General features: G+C 36.3%; 2 protein-coding genes across 2 annotated transcripts; both read right to left on the reverse strand.

Annotated features, from left to right (window-relative positions):
- Positions 1 to 164: 164 nt before the first annotated feature.
- LOC149500430 (uncharacterized) lies at positions 165 to 3,175 on the reverse strand. Its single transcript, XM_089736577.1, has 5 exons — positions 3,031 to 3,175; positions 1,991 to 2,210; positions 1,471 to 1,668; positions 775 to 882; positions 165 to 294 (listed from the first exon to the last, which is right to left on the reverse strand). Exons 1-5 carry the CDS (start codon positions 3,173 to 3,175, stop codon positions 165 to 167), a joined length of 801 nt encoding a protein of 266 aa, XP_089592703.1.
- Positions 3,176 to 6,292: 3,117 nt separating this feature from the next.
- On the reverse strand, positions 6,293 to 17,540 carry LOC114241345 (uncharacterized). Its single transcript, XM_028172156.2, has 5 exons — positions 17,390 to 17,540; positions 15,252 to 15,459; positions 14,558 to 14,776; positions 11,815 to 11,922; positions 6,293 to 6,413 (listed from the first exon to the last, which is right to left on the reverse strand). The coding sequence occupies exons 1-5, from the start codon at positions 17,538 to 17,540 to the stop codon at positions 6,293 to 6,295; spliced, it is 807 nt and encodes a 268-aa protein (XP_028027957.2).
- Positions 17,541 to 18,374: the final 834 nt, after the last annotated feature.

Genomic DNA, 18,374 nt, shown 5'->3' on the forward strand with positions numbered 1-18,374 from the left:
AATAATACATTTAGAGTTTGCTCTCCAAAATAAAGATACAACATTTCAAACGCATATGCAGTACTTGGTTGTCAATCTGTGCAGTAAAAAAGGTACGAATAAATAAATTATATGCATCATACAAAAAATAAAACTGCAACGAACACAAGTAACAATTTTTGTTTTTAATCATACAATTGCCTTCCGTGCAAATCTTCGCATTCTGGATAAATCTTGTAGCAGTCCCCTCGCGTCCCGTGGGCTATATCGTACTGTTTGTGAATCTCCGAATCGAATTCCCGTCCTTTTGGTAATCTAGAATTATGAACGTTTTTTGAAAGCAAAAGAGAATGAAAAAATGATTTGTTTAACGTCTCCCTAGCTGCTGTAGCAAGAAGTTAATGAAAAATCTGTGGAGACTTGTGCTTTTGTCTGAGGCAGTTCTGTTTGATGTTTAGTTCTATACTAGTAGAATTTTTGATGTAAGTCAGCATAGCTTATTGCATTAGGTTGAGAAGCTTATGGTGTTAAGAAGAAGTGAATAACATTCAACACTTCAAGGAGATGGGCGAGGTGTCTCAATATTTAAACAAGATTTCATGAGTGCTTCGCGCTAGAAATAGGCAAAATATCGAAACCTGACTAGAATGAGGAATCATGCGACCTCTTTTCGTTAATTTTGTTGTCCTTTCTCGAGAGTGGTGGCTTCGCTGTTTGATTAATATGGACTATGACTTAACTCCATGTGACCCTGAAATCGTCTGCCGAACTAATGAAAAAAATCAAATGTCCTACGTGAAAGTTGCTTTGATGATTTCGTCTAGAAATCTTCCTTGTTTCTTCGTAGAGTTTCCAATTTCACACAATATCCTTAGTACACACTGTCTGCCATTCCAACCTAATCTGAAACATTTATGAAAATTGTGATTATTTTAGAAAGTGCATTTTGCTCTGCCAATATTAGTAACACAGAGTTTCCAACTAAGAAGAGAACTGGTAGTTTCTCACAAAATCTCAAATCAATAAGATAAGATCAAAACATATACCCGTTACAAAACCTCGTTGGAGTGCCCGTGAAATAACACAATTTTATTTGATCTTTATACAATATCTTTTATAAAACAAGGGAAAAAAAATATATTTTTATCTTTTTTTTTATTGCTTAGATGCGTAGACGGGCTCATAGCCCACCTGGTGTTAAGTAGTTATTGGAGCTCATAGACGTAAATACGCCACCCACCTTGAGATATAAGTTCTAAGGTCTCAGTATAGTTACAACGGCTGCCCCACCCTTCAAACCGCTTTACGGCAGAAATGGGCGAGGCGATGGTACCTGTTACGGACTCACAAGAGGTCCTACCACCAGTAAAAAATCTCTCTCTATCATTGTCACATTCTAAGCTGGTCAAAAGTCGAGTGGAACTATGTTTTTAATTAAAATGGATGTTCATATCAAAACAGAACTAGAGGAGTTTATTTAAATAATGATACCCTTGGAAGAATTTCTCCAGTTTCGTGTAAAGAGTTTTCCTTCCTTCCCTATGGAAATCAATCCTGGATTCAGGTATATCGTCTAGAAAACGAATGTTTTGGCTCTTCTGATGCATGTCCTTTTTGGAAAACTTTGAATCCTCAAGTAGCTTGCTATCAATACTGCGTTTAGCGAAAGCAGGATTAACGATGAGTCTTCTGAAAAATATTTTAAAATCAAATATATTTATAAAGATTCCGGAAATATAGTATTCTGATGTATCTAGTGTATCTTCAATTTGAATAAATCCTTAGAATGATCTCGCATTAGAAGATTATTTCCTCGTGTTCAACAATTAGTAATCGTAACTGATTTAATTTCCTAACTTAATTCCCCCGCTAATGCCTTGCTAAGTCCAAACTGCGATTCCCAAAAAGACTTGAAATAAAAATACTATAAACGATGTGTTTGTTTTAATTAAAGAAATGAAAACCTGTAATATCATTAAATAGGACGGATCTAATACAAGTTCTTACTTACTTACGATACGGTTGTTTGCTAATTACTTTTCCATTTTCGTCCAGATAGTAAATATGTTTCGAAATGTCACTTCTACGATTTCCTCCGTATATTTTCTTGTGTTCTTTGAAGAAAGAAAACAACTCCGGGTCATTTGGTAATTCCCAAGCTAGAGCAGCCGTACTTCCAAACCACACAATGTCCCCAACTTGCAGATATCCGTGAGTTTGGGTGCAGAATACTAGAATTGGTATTTTAAAACGCTTAGATTAGGGTACATATTTGATTGGGTTAATTGAGCAGTTAACGGTGTTATAATTACGAAAACTAACAGACTTAGTGAAGAATAAAGTTTAATGGTTATTGAAGAAGTCGGTGATTAGCCTAATACACTTTAGATATGGCATCAAGAAGGACTTTACAGGGGAATAGTGCGTTTCAAGGTTTTTACTGCAAAGGAAACTGGCAAGGCACTATCTTGTAAGGGACCACAATCTGCGAGGTGCAAGTAGCGCAGGATCAGTCATGATGATTAAACTTAGGGAAGGCATTTGTACAAGAGCGTTTTGATTTTGCACAAGATTTCGTATGCTCTCATTGGTGGATAACATCATTCATTCCATTTTCAGGGAAGCACTCATGCGTTCCAATTCAAAGATTAATATAGAAGATATATTATTACTATATTTTTGTGGTGCATTGTTGTTAATCTATTGAAATGTGTACATTACTCGAGTTGGTCAATGATATCCACTTTGTGTTGTCTATCAGCGCCTAATCAAATTCATTATCTCAATCATTTGGTTTCTATTATTTCACTGTATCTACGGCTAATTTTAATACTAAAATCATAATCTTTAGCCTGATTGTTTGACATAATGTGAATATATTGACTTTCATGTATTCTAAAAATTTGAAAAACCCTTTTCTTCATTACTATTTCAATGACCTTCCTATTTATTGTTTATCCATAACACATGTCGAATTTTGAGGAACATTATATTTAATATTTTAAAGATTTATATACGTTATACCACAATACATAGTCAAAATAATATTACCCAGTTGAAACGAGCTGCCGTCAGGAAATACTAAATATCTCCTTTTTCTTGATAATATCTTTTCAGACGAAGTTTCGTTTAGCGAACTTCCCAAGCTAATAGTAAAAAAACAGACTAGCGTCCACACCAATAAAATCATATACATATTTTTTAATTTTGTTCGCGACATCTGAAATGAAAGGGTTTAAAATTGTAATTAGCTCAGCTGAATATGCCTCAAATGACGGGTATAAAACTATCATCAACTTGCTGGAAGACCTATGGAACGATGAACCGATGACATAGTCAGGATGGTGTGTTAGACGTGGATGAGAATGGCGAGCGATCGAACACTATGGCGTAAAAAGGGAGGCCTATGCCTGGCAGTGGGTCTCAAAGGATTAGAACTCTCAGAAGATGTTGACGATGACCATCAACTGTGACGATCCAATGACATTTTAGGTGAACAGGATAATTGTTGAGATTTCGACATTTCCACACAGTTTTTTTATTTGTGATTTTTGTATAAATTTACTTAAATTAATTATGCTATCTGTGGATCAGATAATCTGTAATTTGTACATTAACCAAGAGACTTCCAAAACCGATTCTGTTCTAAGCAAAGCACCTAAAATTATTGTTCTCATATAATTACTATGATAACCGATTACAGAACAAAAAATCTTAAAATTAATTAGTGATCCAGTTTAAAATTAAACAAAATATTTAAATAGCCTTTGAATATTTTTCAAACCTTTACTTTGGCACTACTTTTAAAATTTTATTATTAAACATACTCACTTTTAACTTTCAGCTAACTCTGTATACAACAAGTAACCGTACTGGATTCCAGCACAGTATTCAAACAAAGACTGGTCCACGATAGAGAATGTTTAACATATATTTCTGGACCCATACAAATTGGAGCCAAACGTATTTGCATATAATTAAGCCGCCGGAACTGGTGTTGTCTCCGCGAACGTGCTAATGAATGAGGAGGTGTCGATGCTCCGTACAATTGCAAGTGTAACCATTTTTAGGGCACGCTTCGACAAACAGACTCATCACTACATAGTATATAACAAAGTCGCTTTCTCTGTCCCTATATCCCTATGTATGCTTAAATCTTTAAAACTACGCAACGGATTTTGATGCCGTTTTTTTTAATAGATAGAGTGATTGAAGAGGAAGGTTTATATGCATAATAACATCCATTAAATAGTGAAGAAATCAATAATCAAGTTTCCGAAGCGAAGCGAGAGCGGGTCGCTAGTGTTTATTAAAATAGTTCGATTAGATAATGTTTCACTCCAATTTTATAATGAAAAGAAAACAAAGTGTATCACTATTAGAAAGAACAGATACATATTTTAAGATAGTTAGTTCCATGGGGAGTGCTCTGAGGAATTGTTTGAGATGATACCTTCATCTCGTTTTTACCATCGCACCGCCACCACCGGAATAGAGTTCATCCATACTAGCTGGGGCCACTGCGTTCATCCACAGTGCGATTCCAGAGATCTTTTTTCTACGTACCATCCTGCTTTGGAATGAGCTCCCGCCCACGGTGTTTTCCGAGCGCTACGACATATCATTCTTCAAACGAGGCTTGTGGAGAGTACTTAACGGTAGGCAGCGGCTTGGCTCTGCCCCTGGCATTGCTGAAGTCCATGTGCGACGGTAACCACTCACCATCATGTGTATGCTCATCTGCCTACAAAGGCAATAAAAAAAAGGTAGGTTTTTTTATACAGCTTCTATAAATACATATTTGAAATTAACAATTTTAATTATATAAAACCCCAACCGAAATCCCAAATTTATCGACGAATAATCAAAATATCAATTTGGCGATTCCGATTCGGTGGTAGATACTGAGGAGTACTGCTATTGCTAGGGCTAATATTAGAAAACTAGACGTACTCGCCCGCTTCACTGGGCATGTAAAATTAGCATTATTATTTATTGCAATTATTATTAGGGAGTCCGACACTCATATAAATATTAGCCTATCCATTAAGTACATGTATTTTCTAGATGGATACCAAGTTTCAAGTCAATCGGATGCATGGTTCAGTAGTTATAACGGAACATCCGTAAAAACCACTGTAGATTTATATATTAGTATAGATTCTCTCATGTTGAGCTCGTGAACTTACCCACTCGTCCACGCGTAGTAGCCCTTAGACTACCAACGAATATGTAGAAAAAAAAGAAACATTAATTCTCAATTAATGATCTTAAACGAACTTACTAGATAGGGGTATTGTGAGTCACAAGGAAGTACATATCTCGTAGCTTTTTTTTATTGCTTAGATGGGTGGACGAGCTCACAGCCCACCCGATGTTGAGTGGTTACTGGAGCCCATAGACATCTACAACGTAAATGCGCCACCCACCTTGATATATAAGCTCTAAGACGTGAAGTATAGTCCGAAACGCATTACTGCTTCACGGCAGAAATAGGCAAGATGGGGGTACCTACCCGTGCGGAGTCACAAGAGGTCCTACCACCAGTAAAAAAGTAGCTGCTTGTTTTTGAGTCCTGCGTTCTGTTTAAGTCGGTAAGTCTATCGCTTCTTTCTATGCTTCAAATCATAATACTAATGACGTCATTTACGGCTATAGTTTTCGGTTATGACTTTTAAAAGTAAAAACATTGGAAGCTCCTTGTCTCAAACATGATGATCATATACATACGTATGAAACTTGTGAATGTATTTGCACATTTTCTATCATAAAATAAACATTTAAACTAATTTCGGTACTTTCGTTTATTTAACATGGAAATGATTTGATGACATTAGGGAAAAGGTAACAGGATGATATTAATTGCTTGCATGCTTCAAACATTAACATTATTAATTAAAGCACATCAGTATATTACAAATAATTTATTTATTGCGTTAATTTTAACAAAACCGAGTTATTCAGAGATAATCACAGAATATCTATCTATCTATATATTATATAAAAATGAATTGCTGTTCGTTAGTCTCGCTAAAAGTCGAGAACGGCTGAACCGATTTGGATAATTTTGGTCTTGAATTATTTGTCGAAGTCCAGAGAAGGTTTAAAAGGTACATAAATATGAAAATGCTCGGAATTAAATAAAAATAACAATTTTATTTTCCCTTTGATGTGTCCCCCGTCGGACGGATTCCTTTTGTTTGGTTTAAATGTATTTTATACAAAAGTTTAGGTCTTTTGTTTACGATTGAGGCACTACGAAGTCTGCCGGGTCAGCCAGTAAGTAATAAATTTGTTTATAATTCCAGTATGTTTAAAAATTTCCATCAAAATCTTCACAGTTGGGGTACAAGCTGAGACACTCGTTCGTTGGAGAATGCGCTCTGTCATATTCTTTATGATATTCGTCTTCAAATTCTTTGCCTTTTGGTAGCCTGAAAAAAAAAACTAAAATATTCATCTATAAAAACCAAACATTCGGTTCAGTCCATTGAATTGATTAATAATTCACACGACCGCTGTAAAAAAACATACATTTTAATTAACCCTTTGACTGCAGTGTAGGTCACCGGTACCCTACGCGGCGCATTGAAGTAATTGTGTCGATTTCTGTTACTAAGCGCCTGGATTGCCTAACTTTGGCTTTCTTTTGTTTGATAATATAATGTATGATTTAGTCTTTTAAGTCTCTTAGAAATAGATTCATTGTCAGTATCTTCGGATTCGTCTTTCCCAGAGTCTAATATATATTCCGGCGCCTTAGTAAGAAGAACAAAGAGAGAAGTCGGCATAGTTACTTTAGTGCGTCGCGTAGGGCATCGGTGACCTACATGGCAGTCAACGTGTTAAACAAATATTAGCAAAACTTTTGATTAAAAATTTTAATTAGAAAAAAATAATCCGAGACTCTTTTACTTTTACTTTTCATCAGGCGTGTCCCCTGGAGATCGTAAAGCAATGCGAGTTAAGTGATTGAGCATCTTATTCATTCGTCAGCACACTAAAATCGTCTGAGGGGATTGCTACTAAGCTCACATGACTTCGTTTATCTACTACCATAAGACTGAGGCTTCGACAAGCTTCTAATTGGGTGCCGTCACTCAGATTGTATAATCTTCATAGACAGAACCCATGCGTGGCACTAAAATTCTTAACCGCACTGCTCAAACAGTTCATCCATTTTTTTAAACCTGCACATATAGCTAATTTGTTAACAAGTAGGCAATCAATATATATACAGATATAATTTGCATAATTACTGGTGGTAGGACGTCTTGGCAGTCCGCACGGTTAGGTACCACCACCCTGCCTATGTCTGCCGTGAACCAGTAATGCGTTTCGGTTTAAGGGGTGGGGCAGTCGTTTTGCTGTAAAAGCTGTGACTTAGAACTCATATCTCCAGCTGGTTGATATATATGCACTCCGGCGACCACTTAAAGCCATATGGGCCGTGAGCTCGTTCATCCATCTAAGCAATAAATTAAAAAAATGTAGGTATTTTTTTCTATAGGTTTCTTATACCTTGTTTTATCTATTTGGATCGTAATTGACTTACAATGCTAAATACTGTATTGTAATCATTCGTAGCGACACGTTTTTAATATGGTAATTTTTTTTTTTGTTCCTTAGGTGCTTGGACGAACTCACAGCCCACCTGGTGTTAAGTGGTTACTGGAGCCCATAGTCATCTACAACGTAAATGCGCCACCCACTTTGAGATATAAGTTCTAATGTCTCAGTATAGTTACAGCGGCTGCCCCACCCTTCAAACCAAAACGCATTACTGCTTCACGGCAGAAATAGGTAGGGTGGTGGTACCTACCCGTGCGGACTCACAAGACGTCCTGCCACCAGTTACGTAACTAGTTATTTACGTTTTAGAATTTTTAACAGATCGAGGTCTCCTTTTCGGAATATTACATCTACAAAATTTACAAAAGCAATTTAGTAAAATTTAACGCAGGATTTGACTAAAAACAATTTAACAAGATCAACGGATTACGTTCAGTGGACTCTATCAACTAAAACCTTATTCAATTAGCACTGGTGTTAATTTAATATTTTCCGTCCGCGAATGTTTATTTAGAAATAGTAGGGAACTATTTGGTCACAAAAATACTCCTGGATCGTAAAAAAAAAAAAATTCTTTATAATAAAGAGCTTCGTTCCTATCCGGTGCCCCACGACACCACACATTTTTTTTTAAACAATACTACATATTCATAACATCGTCATGTCAATTGCTGATTGTCATTTGTATTTTTTTTCTTTATAAAGAGGAAAGATTTGTTTGTTTGTTTGTATTGAATAGGCTCCGAAACTACTGAACCGATATAAAAAATTCTTTCACGGTTAGAAATCTACGCTATCCCCGGTATATTAAAAAAAAAATTAGGGATCCTTACTGAAACTCCAATAATGTAATCCAATGTGTAACAAAGTTATCTAAAATTCTTTACATCGCGTGCACTACTTCCCAAGCGAAGCTGAGGCGGTCCGCTAGTTTTAAAAAAAAATAATAATGTGCCAGTGTGAATTGACCAAAAAGTACGGATCTTCCTACTTATATATCCATATATACACACATTTATATATACATAATATACACATACAACATGTGCCGGGGCTGCATACTAGAACATAATTTACCATTATGCTCCTCTGGCCATATAGAACATTCAGGACAAATCGCTGGCATGATAATGCTAATCTACAACGTAAGAAACCTTATCTAGTTCTTGAAATATAATTTCGTGATCTTTCAAAAATGTAAATCACAAAAAGAAAACTCCACGATGCTTACTGAACGCTAAGGTGAGCTATCCGTGACTTCAAGTGGGCAGTAGAACAGATAACGGCACATAACTTGAAGTCATGTGAACAAATAAATGGCCTGAAAGTATTTAGGGCATTGCCAATCTCGAATCTAAGTCACAATCTCCACAAACAACATCTACATACAATAAATACCGCATGAAGCGGTAAATTATAATGTTATGTTCGTTCGCTTGCTCCAAAGTTCGGAATTAACACAGTTTTTTTACTGGTGGTAGGACTTCTTGTGAGTCCGCACGGGTTGATACTACCACCCCGCCTATTTCTGCCGTGAAGCAGTAATGCATTTCGGCTTGAAGGGTGGGGCAGCTGTTGTAACTATACTGAGACCTTAGAACTTATATATCAAGGGGGGTGGTGTATTTACGTTATAGATGCGTTTCCAGAGATCTTTTTTGCCACGTACCATCCGGCTTTGGAATGAGCTCCCCTCCACGATGTTTCCCGAGCGCTATGACTTGTCCTTCTTCAAACGAGGCTTGTGAAGAGTACTGAACTGTAGGCAGCGGCTTGGCTCTGCCCCTGGCATTGTTGAAGTCCATGGGCGACGGTAACCACTCACCATCAGGTAGGCCGTATGCTCGTCTGCCTACAAGGGCTATAAAAAAAAAGATGCCTATGGGCTCATATAACCACTTAACACCAGGTGGGCTGTGAGCTCGTTCACCCATGTAAGCAATAAAAAAAGGCTATGACAGCAAGGAAGGCTACAGTGCAGTTCGACTAATACCAACCAAAAACTCGAGCATAGCAAAAAAGCGTCCTAAGAACTTCCTTCCGACCCAAATAAGAATGATCCAGTAAATAAATAATAATGTATGATGAGTGTACACGTAAACCTAAAGCCTCAAATATTTTACTTTCCAATTAATTTGCTTTGAAATATGTGAGATGAAAAGAACGGTATCCTTACGATACAAGGAAAATATTCCACTCAAAGGACGTATTCTTAAGCCAAATGATATGATTCATGTGAAGATTTATTTGAACTCTCTAACATCAAAGCATTTATTATGAACGTTAAGTATTTTTCCCATATATTTTAATGGGAAAAATACTGAATTATTACACCTTTTAATGCTTTCGTGCTCAATTCTTACTTAAAGTAAACTTTTCCATCTATCCAATTATTCGCATATAGTCGTATAAATCAATAGGTGACATCTTGTTGATGGTCTAATTATTCTGATTTATCTTATTATAGATCTAAACTCTAGAATGCAAAATGTTTTGGTCTCTAAGTACGTATTGAACTGTATCTGTTACGCATTTATTATGGTGGTGATGTATTGACGACTAGAAGATATACATATGCCAAAACTCTGTGACCTGTACAGTAGTACCACACCAACAATTACCGTTTACTAGAGACCGTTACCGTTCTCGTCAAACTCGTCGATTGCGACGAAGAGTTCGACGAGCGAACTAACCCATAGACACAGCCCACTGAGTTTCTCGCCGGATCTTCTCAGTTGGTCGCGATTTCGAAGCGGTGGTAGATTCTGCGAAACACTGCTCTTGCTAGAACTAGTGTTAGCAAATTCTGTCAGGTTGAACCCGTGAGCTCACCTACCCATCCGGGCGTAATTGGAATAACCTCTTAGGCTACCCGCAAATAGGTAAGGAAAAACAAAAAAAAACATTTGAGATCAGATGCTAATGCCCGTACCGTAGGGACTTTTGTGAGTGCTTAGTAAGTTTGTTTCTGATATATTTATAAGATTTCACTTTTGGTAAACGATAACTAGCATGTATTAGTGCAGATTTTCTTAGGAACAATGGTATTTGGGTGCCAAACTAGAACACCGACGCAGTCACGTCGCTTGAGTGGACTATTTATCCCAATTTTTTATTTACATTTAGATAGATGCACATCATCCGAAGCAACTTCCTGGAATTGCTGACGTCCATGAGCGACGATAACCACTTACCATTAGGTGGGCCGTATACTCGTCTACCTGCTAGGCCAATAAAGAAAATATAAAAAAAAAGATTGGTATGTTATGATATTCATCATTGAATCAATTTGAAAGCTTTACTGTTGATGAAACCTTTAAATATGACATTTACCCTGCCACTAATTAACTCAATAAAGAATAAATAAAAAATAAAAAACTCGAACATCATTCTACCGGGTGATACTCGGCACTTCAAATTGTCCTTTATAATTGATTGGGAATTATTAGAGACTTTTTCTTTATGCAAACAAACTAACTATACCGATCCTAATATATAAAAGAAAGTCGTGTTAGTTACATTATTTATAACTCAAGAACGGCTGAACTGATTTGGCTGAAAATTGGTGGGGAGGTAGCTTAGAACCAGGAGAAGGACATAGGATACTTTTTATCACGCTCCCGTGGGACGCAACATAAAACGTGGTATAAAAAAACGCAACTGATATGGAATAATAAAATGCGACTGACAGCTAAACGTAATGTAGTCTATGGCTAATTATAGTAGAATTTTGAAATTGACCGGTTGATGTGTTTGTTTTGAATTTCTATTTATTGTACCGAAATAGGTAATCATTAAGAAAGCCATGCCGCGACCAGCACTATCAAATCTTTCCCGACGAACCCGTAATGCAACTAGGATTCGAAACATTGCGAGTGAAAGGACTGAAGAAGAACAAGAAAATGCAATAATAATAAAAATACCAACCAAAATACATGGCCAATAAAGTATCATTAAAATACTTGCTATTTTAAGTTATATTAATTATCCAAATAAGAAATTGACCATGATAAAATCAAAAGTCTACTCATTTATTGCCGCAGAACAAAGTTTGCCGGGTCACCTAGTATATAATATTAACCAAATTCTGCATTATCATCAAAATCGTTGAATTTAATCAGATTCAGCTTTTAAACAGTTCTCGTAACAGGGTCTCGGAAGTGTGGTTTATTTGGTACATTATGTATAAAAAGTGTGTATCGTTAAAATACGCTATGTATAAATATACTGTTATATATCTTGTTATGATACATAGAAACTTACGTGTAGATAACCCTGAGGAATTCTTGAAGGAATGTTCCCTGTGTTGAAGAGCTCTTTGCTGATTCGCATAGTTTGTGAAGCACGCATTGTCGGCCGTTTCTCCCGAGTCTGCGAACAGAATTTACTGGTATGAGTCTCGAGAAGTTTTAAAAGTTTAACTTCTACTGGATAGGGTAGTGATTATGACGACAAATTTATATGCTGTCTCAGTCTTTGATAATATCTATATTTTATACAATATAATATATCGAGGGGTGAAAGGCGATTTGGTTTGAGCGAAGTTTTTGGAACTTTACAGGAGAACTATTTAAAGTTTAAAATTTGAAAAACAAAACTTATAAAAAAATATCCGCTGGATGCAGGCAGCGCAGGACCGGTCTTTGTGGCGAGGCTTGGGGGAGGCCTATGTCCAGCAGTGGACGTCCATGGGCTGATAGAATAGAATAGAATAACAAAATAATTTACTCAGCCATTTCAATGAAGTAAACTTAATTGAAGTTCAAATAAAAACTTGGAACTGTTGATGTTGATACCAAATAAAACAAAAACCTTTAATTATAATGATAAATGTCGCGTATTGGCCGAAATTTCGTTTAAACTGAATAGTTTTTCACCCCTTACCATATTATTATTCCGAAAAATAAGTACAGAGTAAATTGTAACTTTTTATTTTTCTTGATGAGCAAATGAACTTTTTATTATTGGCTTTGTGGGCAGACGAGCATGCGGCCCACCAGATGGTTGTTCTTTGACGTCAGTAATAGCAGAGGTAAAGCCAAGAGACATACCGCTGAGTACTCATCGCAAACCTTGTTTAAAGAAGGACATGTCATAGCGTTCGAGAAACACCGTAGAGAGGTGTCCAGTCCAAAACCGGCTGGTACTTGGCAAAAAAAGATCTCTGGAACGCACTGTAGATGAACGCAGCTATTCCAGATAAACTTAGCCTCGCTCGAGAGTTCGAAAAAAGAATCGCCGTGGAATATACGCCACAAAACACAGTGTGAGCTAATGTCCCTCTGCAGACTCAGAGGTTCCAGACGGTCCACGAGAACGGACTTTTCGACATTATTAGGTGTCCCCGGCCTATAGATGGGAAGCAGGACTCCGCGCGAGGCTTGAACTTTGTAAAACACAAGTCTTTGTCCAGGTATGAAATGGATAAAATCTCTATAATATATTGTTGGGTTGGTTTCAAGCCTACTTGGTGGATGACATCGTTCTACCCATTTCAAAGCAATTATTAATCCTGATTTAAAGGTTTTTAGCTATTTATTAATAACTAGTCAGGTCATAAGTATTGTCACACAGTAAAAACTTTTCTTTTAGAATGCTGGCCACAAAATTTTTTATTGAATTCGAATTTCGAATTGTTCATGAAAATAAAAATGTGTATACTTTTAGAATTTTACTCATTTTTAAATATGGAGTGGACGCTTAAAGAAGACCGTGTTGCAGTTATTGCGTTGCATCGTTGCGGTTACGCGCCAATTCAAATTTTTAACATACTGAAAAATTTGAATATAACCAAAAGATTCGTTTATCGTACTATCAAACGATACAATGAAGACTCTAGTGTAGATGACAGGTCAAGAAATGGTCGCCCTCGGTCTGTTAGGACTCCAGCAGTGATAAAAGCTGTGAAGGCGCGAATTCAAAGAAATCCCAAACGTAAGCAGAAACTGTTGGCCCTTCAGGTGGGGTTAAGCAGAACCGCGGTGAAAAGGGTGTTAAATGAAGACTTAGGGCTTCGGGCATATCGAAGAAAAACAGGACATCGTTTGAATGCTCGTCTAATGGACCTGAGACTGAAGAGATGCCGCGCTTTGTTGAAGCGGTACGCGGGAAAAAAATATCGGGAAATTCTTGTTTCGGATGAAAAAATTTTTACCGTAGAAGAGAGCTACAACAAACAAAATGATAAGGTGTACGCACACAGTAGTGAAGAAGCGAGCAACCGTATTCCGCGTGTCCAACGAGGTCATTTTCCATCCTCGCTCATGGTATGGTTGGGAGTTTCTTATTGGGGCTTAACAGAGGTACATTTTTGTGAGAAAGGTGTAAAAACGAATGCAGTTGTGTGTCAAAATACAGTCCTGACGAACCTTGTGGAACCTGTTTCTCATACCATGTTCAATAACAGGCACTGGGTATTCCAACAAGATTCGGCGCCAGCTCATAGAGCGAAGAGCACACAAGACTGGCTGGCGGCGCGTGAAATCGACTTCATCCGGCACGAAGACTGGCCCTCCTAAAGTCCAGATTTGAATCTGTTAGATTACAAGATATGGCAACACTTGGAGGAAAAGGCGTGCTCAAAGCCTCATTCCAATTTGGAGTCACTCAAGACATCCTTGATTAAGGCAGCCGCCGATATTGACATGGACCTCGTTCGTGCTGCGATAGACGACTGGCCGCGCAGATTGAAGGCCTGTATTCAAAATCACGGAGGTCATTTTGAATAAACTTTAGTGTCATAAGAATCTATGTTTTGTTAAGTTCATTTTGGTATATGAATGGTTACATATTGAATAAATTTGTTTCAATTATTTTACATTAAACATGTGACAGAATTTATGACCTGACTAGGTATATAGGTATATATATACATATAACATCAATATTTTGTCTCCGTGTAAATTAAGTGTGATTAAGTCTATGAACTCCGATAACCGCTTAACATGATGATGTCCTTAACTTTGGATTTCCATCTTAGCTCGATAGTAAAAAAGTTTTCACATACGCAGTATACAGTTTTTCTAACTTCTGTAATAGCTCCAATCGACTTTTTCTGTGATATTCTATTGTTATTTCATCCATAAACTCTTTCTTTAGGTAATCTCTGTTTAGTTGTCTTTCATGCAACTGTTTCTTATCTATTCTCGATTTCAGCTTTTCTTTGAATGACATGTTATTTGAATCAACACTTCTCTTCGCAAAAGCGGGATTTACAATGGTTCTCCTGAAATTTAAGGTATTTGGATAAATTCATTTTGAATTTTTTGTTCATTAAATAAACGCCTGTTTGGTCATCTATTTGAGTTCAACCCCGTAAGCATAGTAATGTACTTGTCTCGCAATTAGGTAATGTCATGTCCGATAAACGGCCATTGGATTTAACAAAAACTTTTATAGTTACTAGATGATTTGCTCGTTTTTTTAAAATAAGGCCATCTTGTTGTGTCTTTAAAGCGGTTAGTTGCCCTCAATTAAGAAAAATAGTATTATTATTCGCCAATAGATGTCGGGAAGAGTTGATTATTGAAAACACGAATAAAACAACATTTTCTGAAAATAAATCGTAGCTAGATCGATTTATCGCCCCCGAAATCCTATGTATACTAAATTTTATGAAAATCGTTGGAACCGTTTCCGAGATTCAGATTATATATATACAAGAATTGCTCGTTTAAAGGTATAAGATTTTGTTACTTTACCTTGTGTAAGGCACTTTAGCCAAATAACGTCCATCTTCGTCTAGATACACGATTTTTTTATCATCCTTTCGTCTCTCTAATTTTTCGTGTTCTTTAAAATAGTCAAATATCGCAGTATCCGAAGGCAAAATCCAAGCTAATGCCGCAGTGTTTCCGTATAGAAAGATATCACCTATAGGTATCAGGGCTGCTGTTTGGACGCAGAATACTGTAATTAAAACGATAGATTATTATATAAAATTATTTTCTTTGCATACCACTGTCAGAAAAATTGATTGATTCTAGACCTATCAAATCGATTCTGAAATCGAATCCTGAAAAAAGATACTAATTTTTCATAGTAAATGACTATCACGTGTTCACAATGACATGCAGAGTAACAGCTTAGCTTAGTTTAGCAGAAACCTACAAAATGTATGAATTTTCACATCTATTTCTGCCGCGTTTTGAATCATGGGATAGTCGTAATATGAGGTGGGTGGTATCATTCCGGTCGTAATGTCTTCAGTAACCACTTAAGAACAAGTAAGCTATGATCTGGTCTGTCCAATTAAAATAATGAAAAGTAACGAATCGTACTGCAGTGGTCTGCCTGTATATTTTTTTGCTGTACATCAAATATTGTTTTGTTCAGCATACAGGAGACAGAGACAAAACTCATACATAGCCTAATTGATGTTGACATCGCCCACTGAGTTTCTCGCCGGATCTTCTCAGTGGGTCGCATTTCCGATCCGGTGGTAGATTCTGCGAAGCACTGCTCTTGCTAGGGCCAGTGCTAGCAACACCCTGGTTTGAGCTCAAGGAGCTCACCCACATGTTAGGGTGAAGCTGAAATAGCCTCTCAAGGCTATCAGCATAGGTAGGGGAAAAAAAGGTGATATCCTTCAAACTAAACAGATGACTTCTTCAGGCATGCCTTAAGCTGCAATGGCATTCAATGGCTTCACCCTTTCCACAGTGTGAATATTTTGCTTGTCTGCCGATCTATTACTAAAAACTTCCCACCAATAAGGACATGTTTCATACGCCACGTATTTCAGTTACGGTAAGTAGATATGCTAAATGAAAGGTATAAAGTAAATATTTAACAAAACAAATCCTACTAAGTGAATACAGGCATATGACGTTTTTTGTACTAATTAACACTACCTCTGACGTAAAATGACTTTAAGGAAAATATCAACGTAGATACATATATACAATTATGATTTTACTATTTTTCTGTTGTCATAAAAACTTGGCATCAAAAAAGCTAGTCATCGGCTTTTCCCAACGCGTTGATTTTTTTCTATTTTTCTGATAAACATTAGTAAAAGACCGCGAGGAAGAAGGCCTAAGCGTTAGTCAGACCAAATGGCCGACTAACTCAAAATGCCAATGCTTCAGGTTTTCCATCAAGCCGAAGATTTTCCATCAAGCAAATGGAGTTTGCTGGAGCGTTTCCGTTGAAGTCAAGATCCTCATCAGTACCTACGGGAACGACTTGAGGAGGAGGAGAGAATAAACGCTACCTAAAATAATTCTGATGTGTGAACATGCTACGTTGGTGATGTATGCGACAACGTAGAAATATATTTGAAAAATCCTTACCATTGGGTAAGTGATGGTGATGTGCAAATTTTTTAATGCATAATGAAACCGAAATTGTTAATACATCTTCATTTTACATATTCTTTCATATCTAGGACTTAGGACTGGAGGACCTGAGAGCTTGTAACATAATCGTAAATTTATATTTTAATTAATTTCTTTATTTTCCGGCAAGTGATTTAAATACAAATATGTACTTGATTTATTTTACCACCGAAATTCAGTCTGGACAAAAGTAAACAGAAGTATAAAACAATTATGAATATAAAAATAAGAAAATCTGTCTTGGCCTCTACTGATCCTCTACTAAAATATTTCATATTTGTAGATAATAATTAATTAATAATCTAGAATATTCGTTTTAAAAATAAAAATCTATTTCAGATAATTTAAGGAGGAAAAACTTTTGCATACATATTCAGGTAAAGAATATGCAAATAGACTGCAGTAAAAGCATTATACATTTCTATGCAAAAGCAAGTACAATGAGTTTTGTGAAACTTTTTGAGTACTAACTTCACGCTTTTAGTTAAGATGCTACCCACCAAGTTGTAAGGAGCTGCCTTCTGGAAATACCAAGAACCTTTTGCGCCTCGACAGGACTTTTGTGCTCTCAGAATAGTCATTCTCGCGTATATCTTCACTAAAAACTTCACTAAGCGACAAGATTAACCAGAAAACCACGCCTAACATCATTTTATTCATAAGTAAATGAAACTTATTTAACTACGAACCACAGATTTTGACTGTACAAATTGTAAATTACGAATACTTCGGTTTTTTTCTGTAAAACTAATTCTAAAGTTGTCAGTGACAAAACACAAAACGCACTGCCTCATTCCCTGGCTCATTGTAAAACTTGTGAAGTGCAAAAATGAAACACCAATTAACATCGTCAGTGTCAAATGCTTTACTGTTATTTTTGTGTAACCGATATTTGAATTTTGGTATTGAAAAAACAATAAACGAAAACTAAAAAAATACAGGTCAAAATATGCGTGTCTTGCCTCTTAAAGCCTTTGTGTATATCTGGCACTTCAATAAAATCAAGCACAGCACTAAATAATTTTATTTTCCGTAAAAATTCGTATACAAGAAACCCATTAGCTTTATTTTAACAAAATTTATTTAGAGATTCGCCAGTAAAGTTACAGATAGTATATTATGTATTGTTATTTCTTCTTGCTAGAAATAACTATAATTTAGAGAAGATGGCACATTTAATTATCAATATTAGATAACAAAGTAGACAAATAACATTAGACAACTAGAAAGTTCTAAAATATACTTAAAAAATAAATCTGCCAATAATTGCATTAATGTTAGCCTGAACTAGGAATCTAACCGAAATCCGAGGTGGAAGAGATAGAACCCACTAGACCTGTGAGGATACAAAATTAGTGTGTAACCAAAAAGGATATTTGCTTAGATACCTTTAGAATACATGTATACTAAATACAATCACTGACAATTAAAACTGAATCTAAAACAGAAAACAAAACAAAATTTAAAACAGGTAAATAAATTCGC

Source organism: Bombyx mandarina, chromosome 21, assembly GCF_030267445.1.
Source record: "Bombyx mandarina strain Sakado chromosome 21, ASM3026744v2".
Taxonomy (NCBI): Eukaryota; Metazoa; Arthropoda; class Insecta; order Lepidoptera; family Bombycidae; genus Bombyx; species Bombyx mandarina.

What these genes read in the sequence shown, in the direction of transcription:
- LOC149500430 (XM_089736577.1), bottom strand. Translation starts at nt 3,175, where the DNA reads ATGTATATGATTTTATTGGTGTGGACGCTAGTCTGTTTTTTTACTATT. An exon ending in CGGCAGCTCGTTTCAACTGG is followed by an intron (nt 2,211 to 3,030) that starts GTAATATTATTT and finishes TACCAATTCTAG; the next exon opens with TATTCTGCACCCAAACTCAC. An exon ending in CTGGAGAAATTCTTCCAAGG is followed by an intron (nt 883 to 1,470) that starts GTATCATTATTT and finishes TAAATGTTTCAG; the next exon opens with ATTAGGTTGGAATGGCAGAC.
- LOC114241345 (XM_028172156.2), bottom strand. Translation starts at nt 17,540, where the DNA reads ATGATGTTAGGCGTGGTTTTCTGGTTAATCTTGTCGCTTAGTGAAGTT. An exon ending in GCTAAAGTGCCTTACACAAG is followed by an intron (nt 14,777 to 15,251) that starts GTAAAGTAACAA and finishes CTTAAATTTCAG; the next exon opens with GAGAACCATTGTAAATCCCG. An exon ending in TTCCTCAGGGTTATCTACAC is followed by an intron (nt 6,414 to 11,814) that starts GTAAGTTTCTAT and finishes TTTTTTTTTCAG; the next exon opens with GCTACCAAAAGGCAAAGAAT.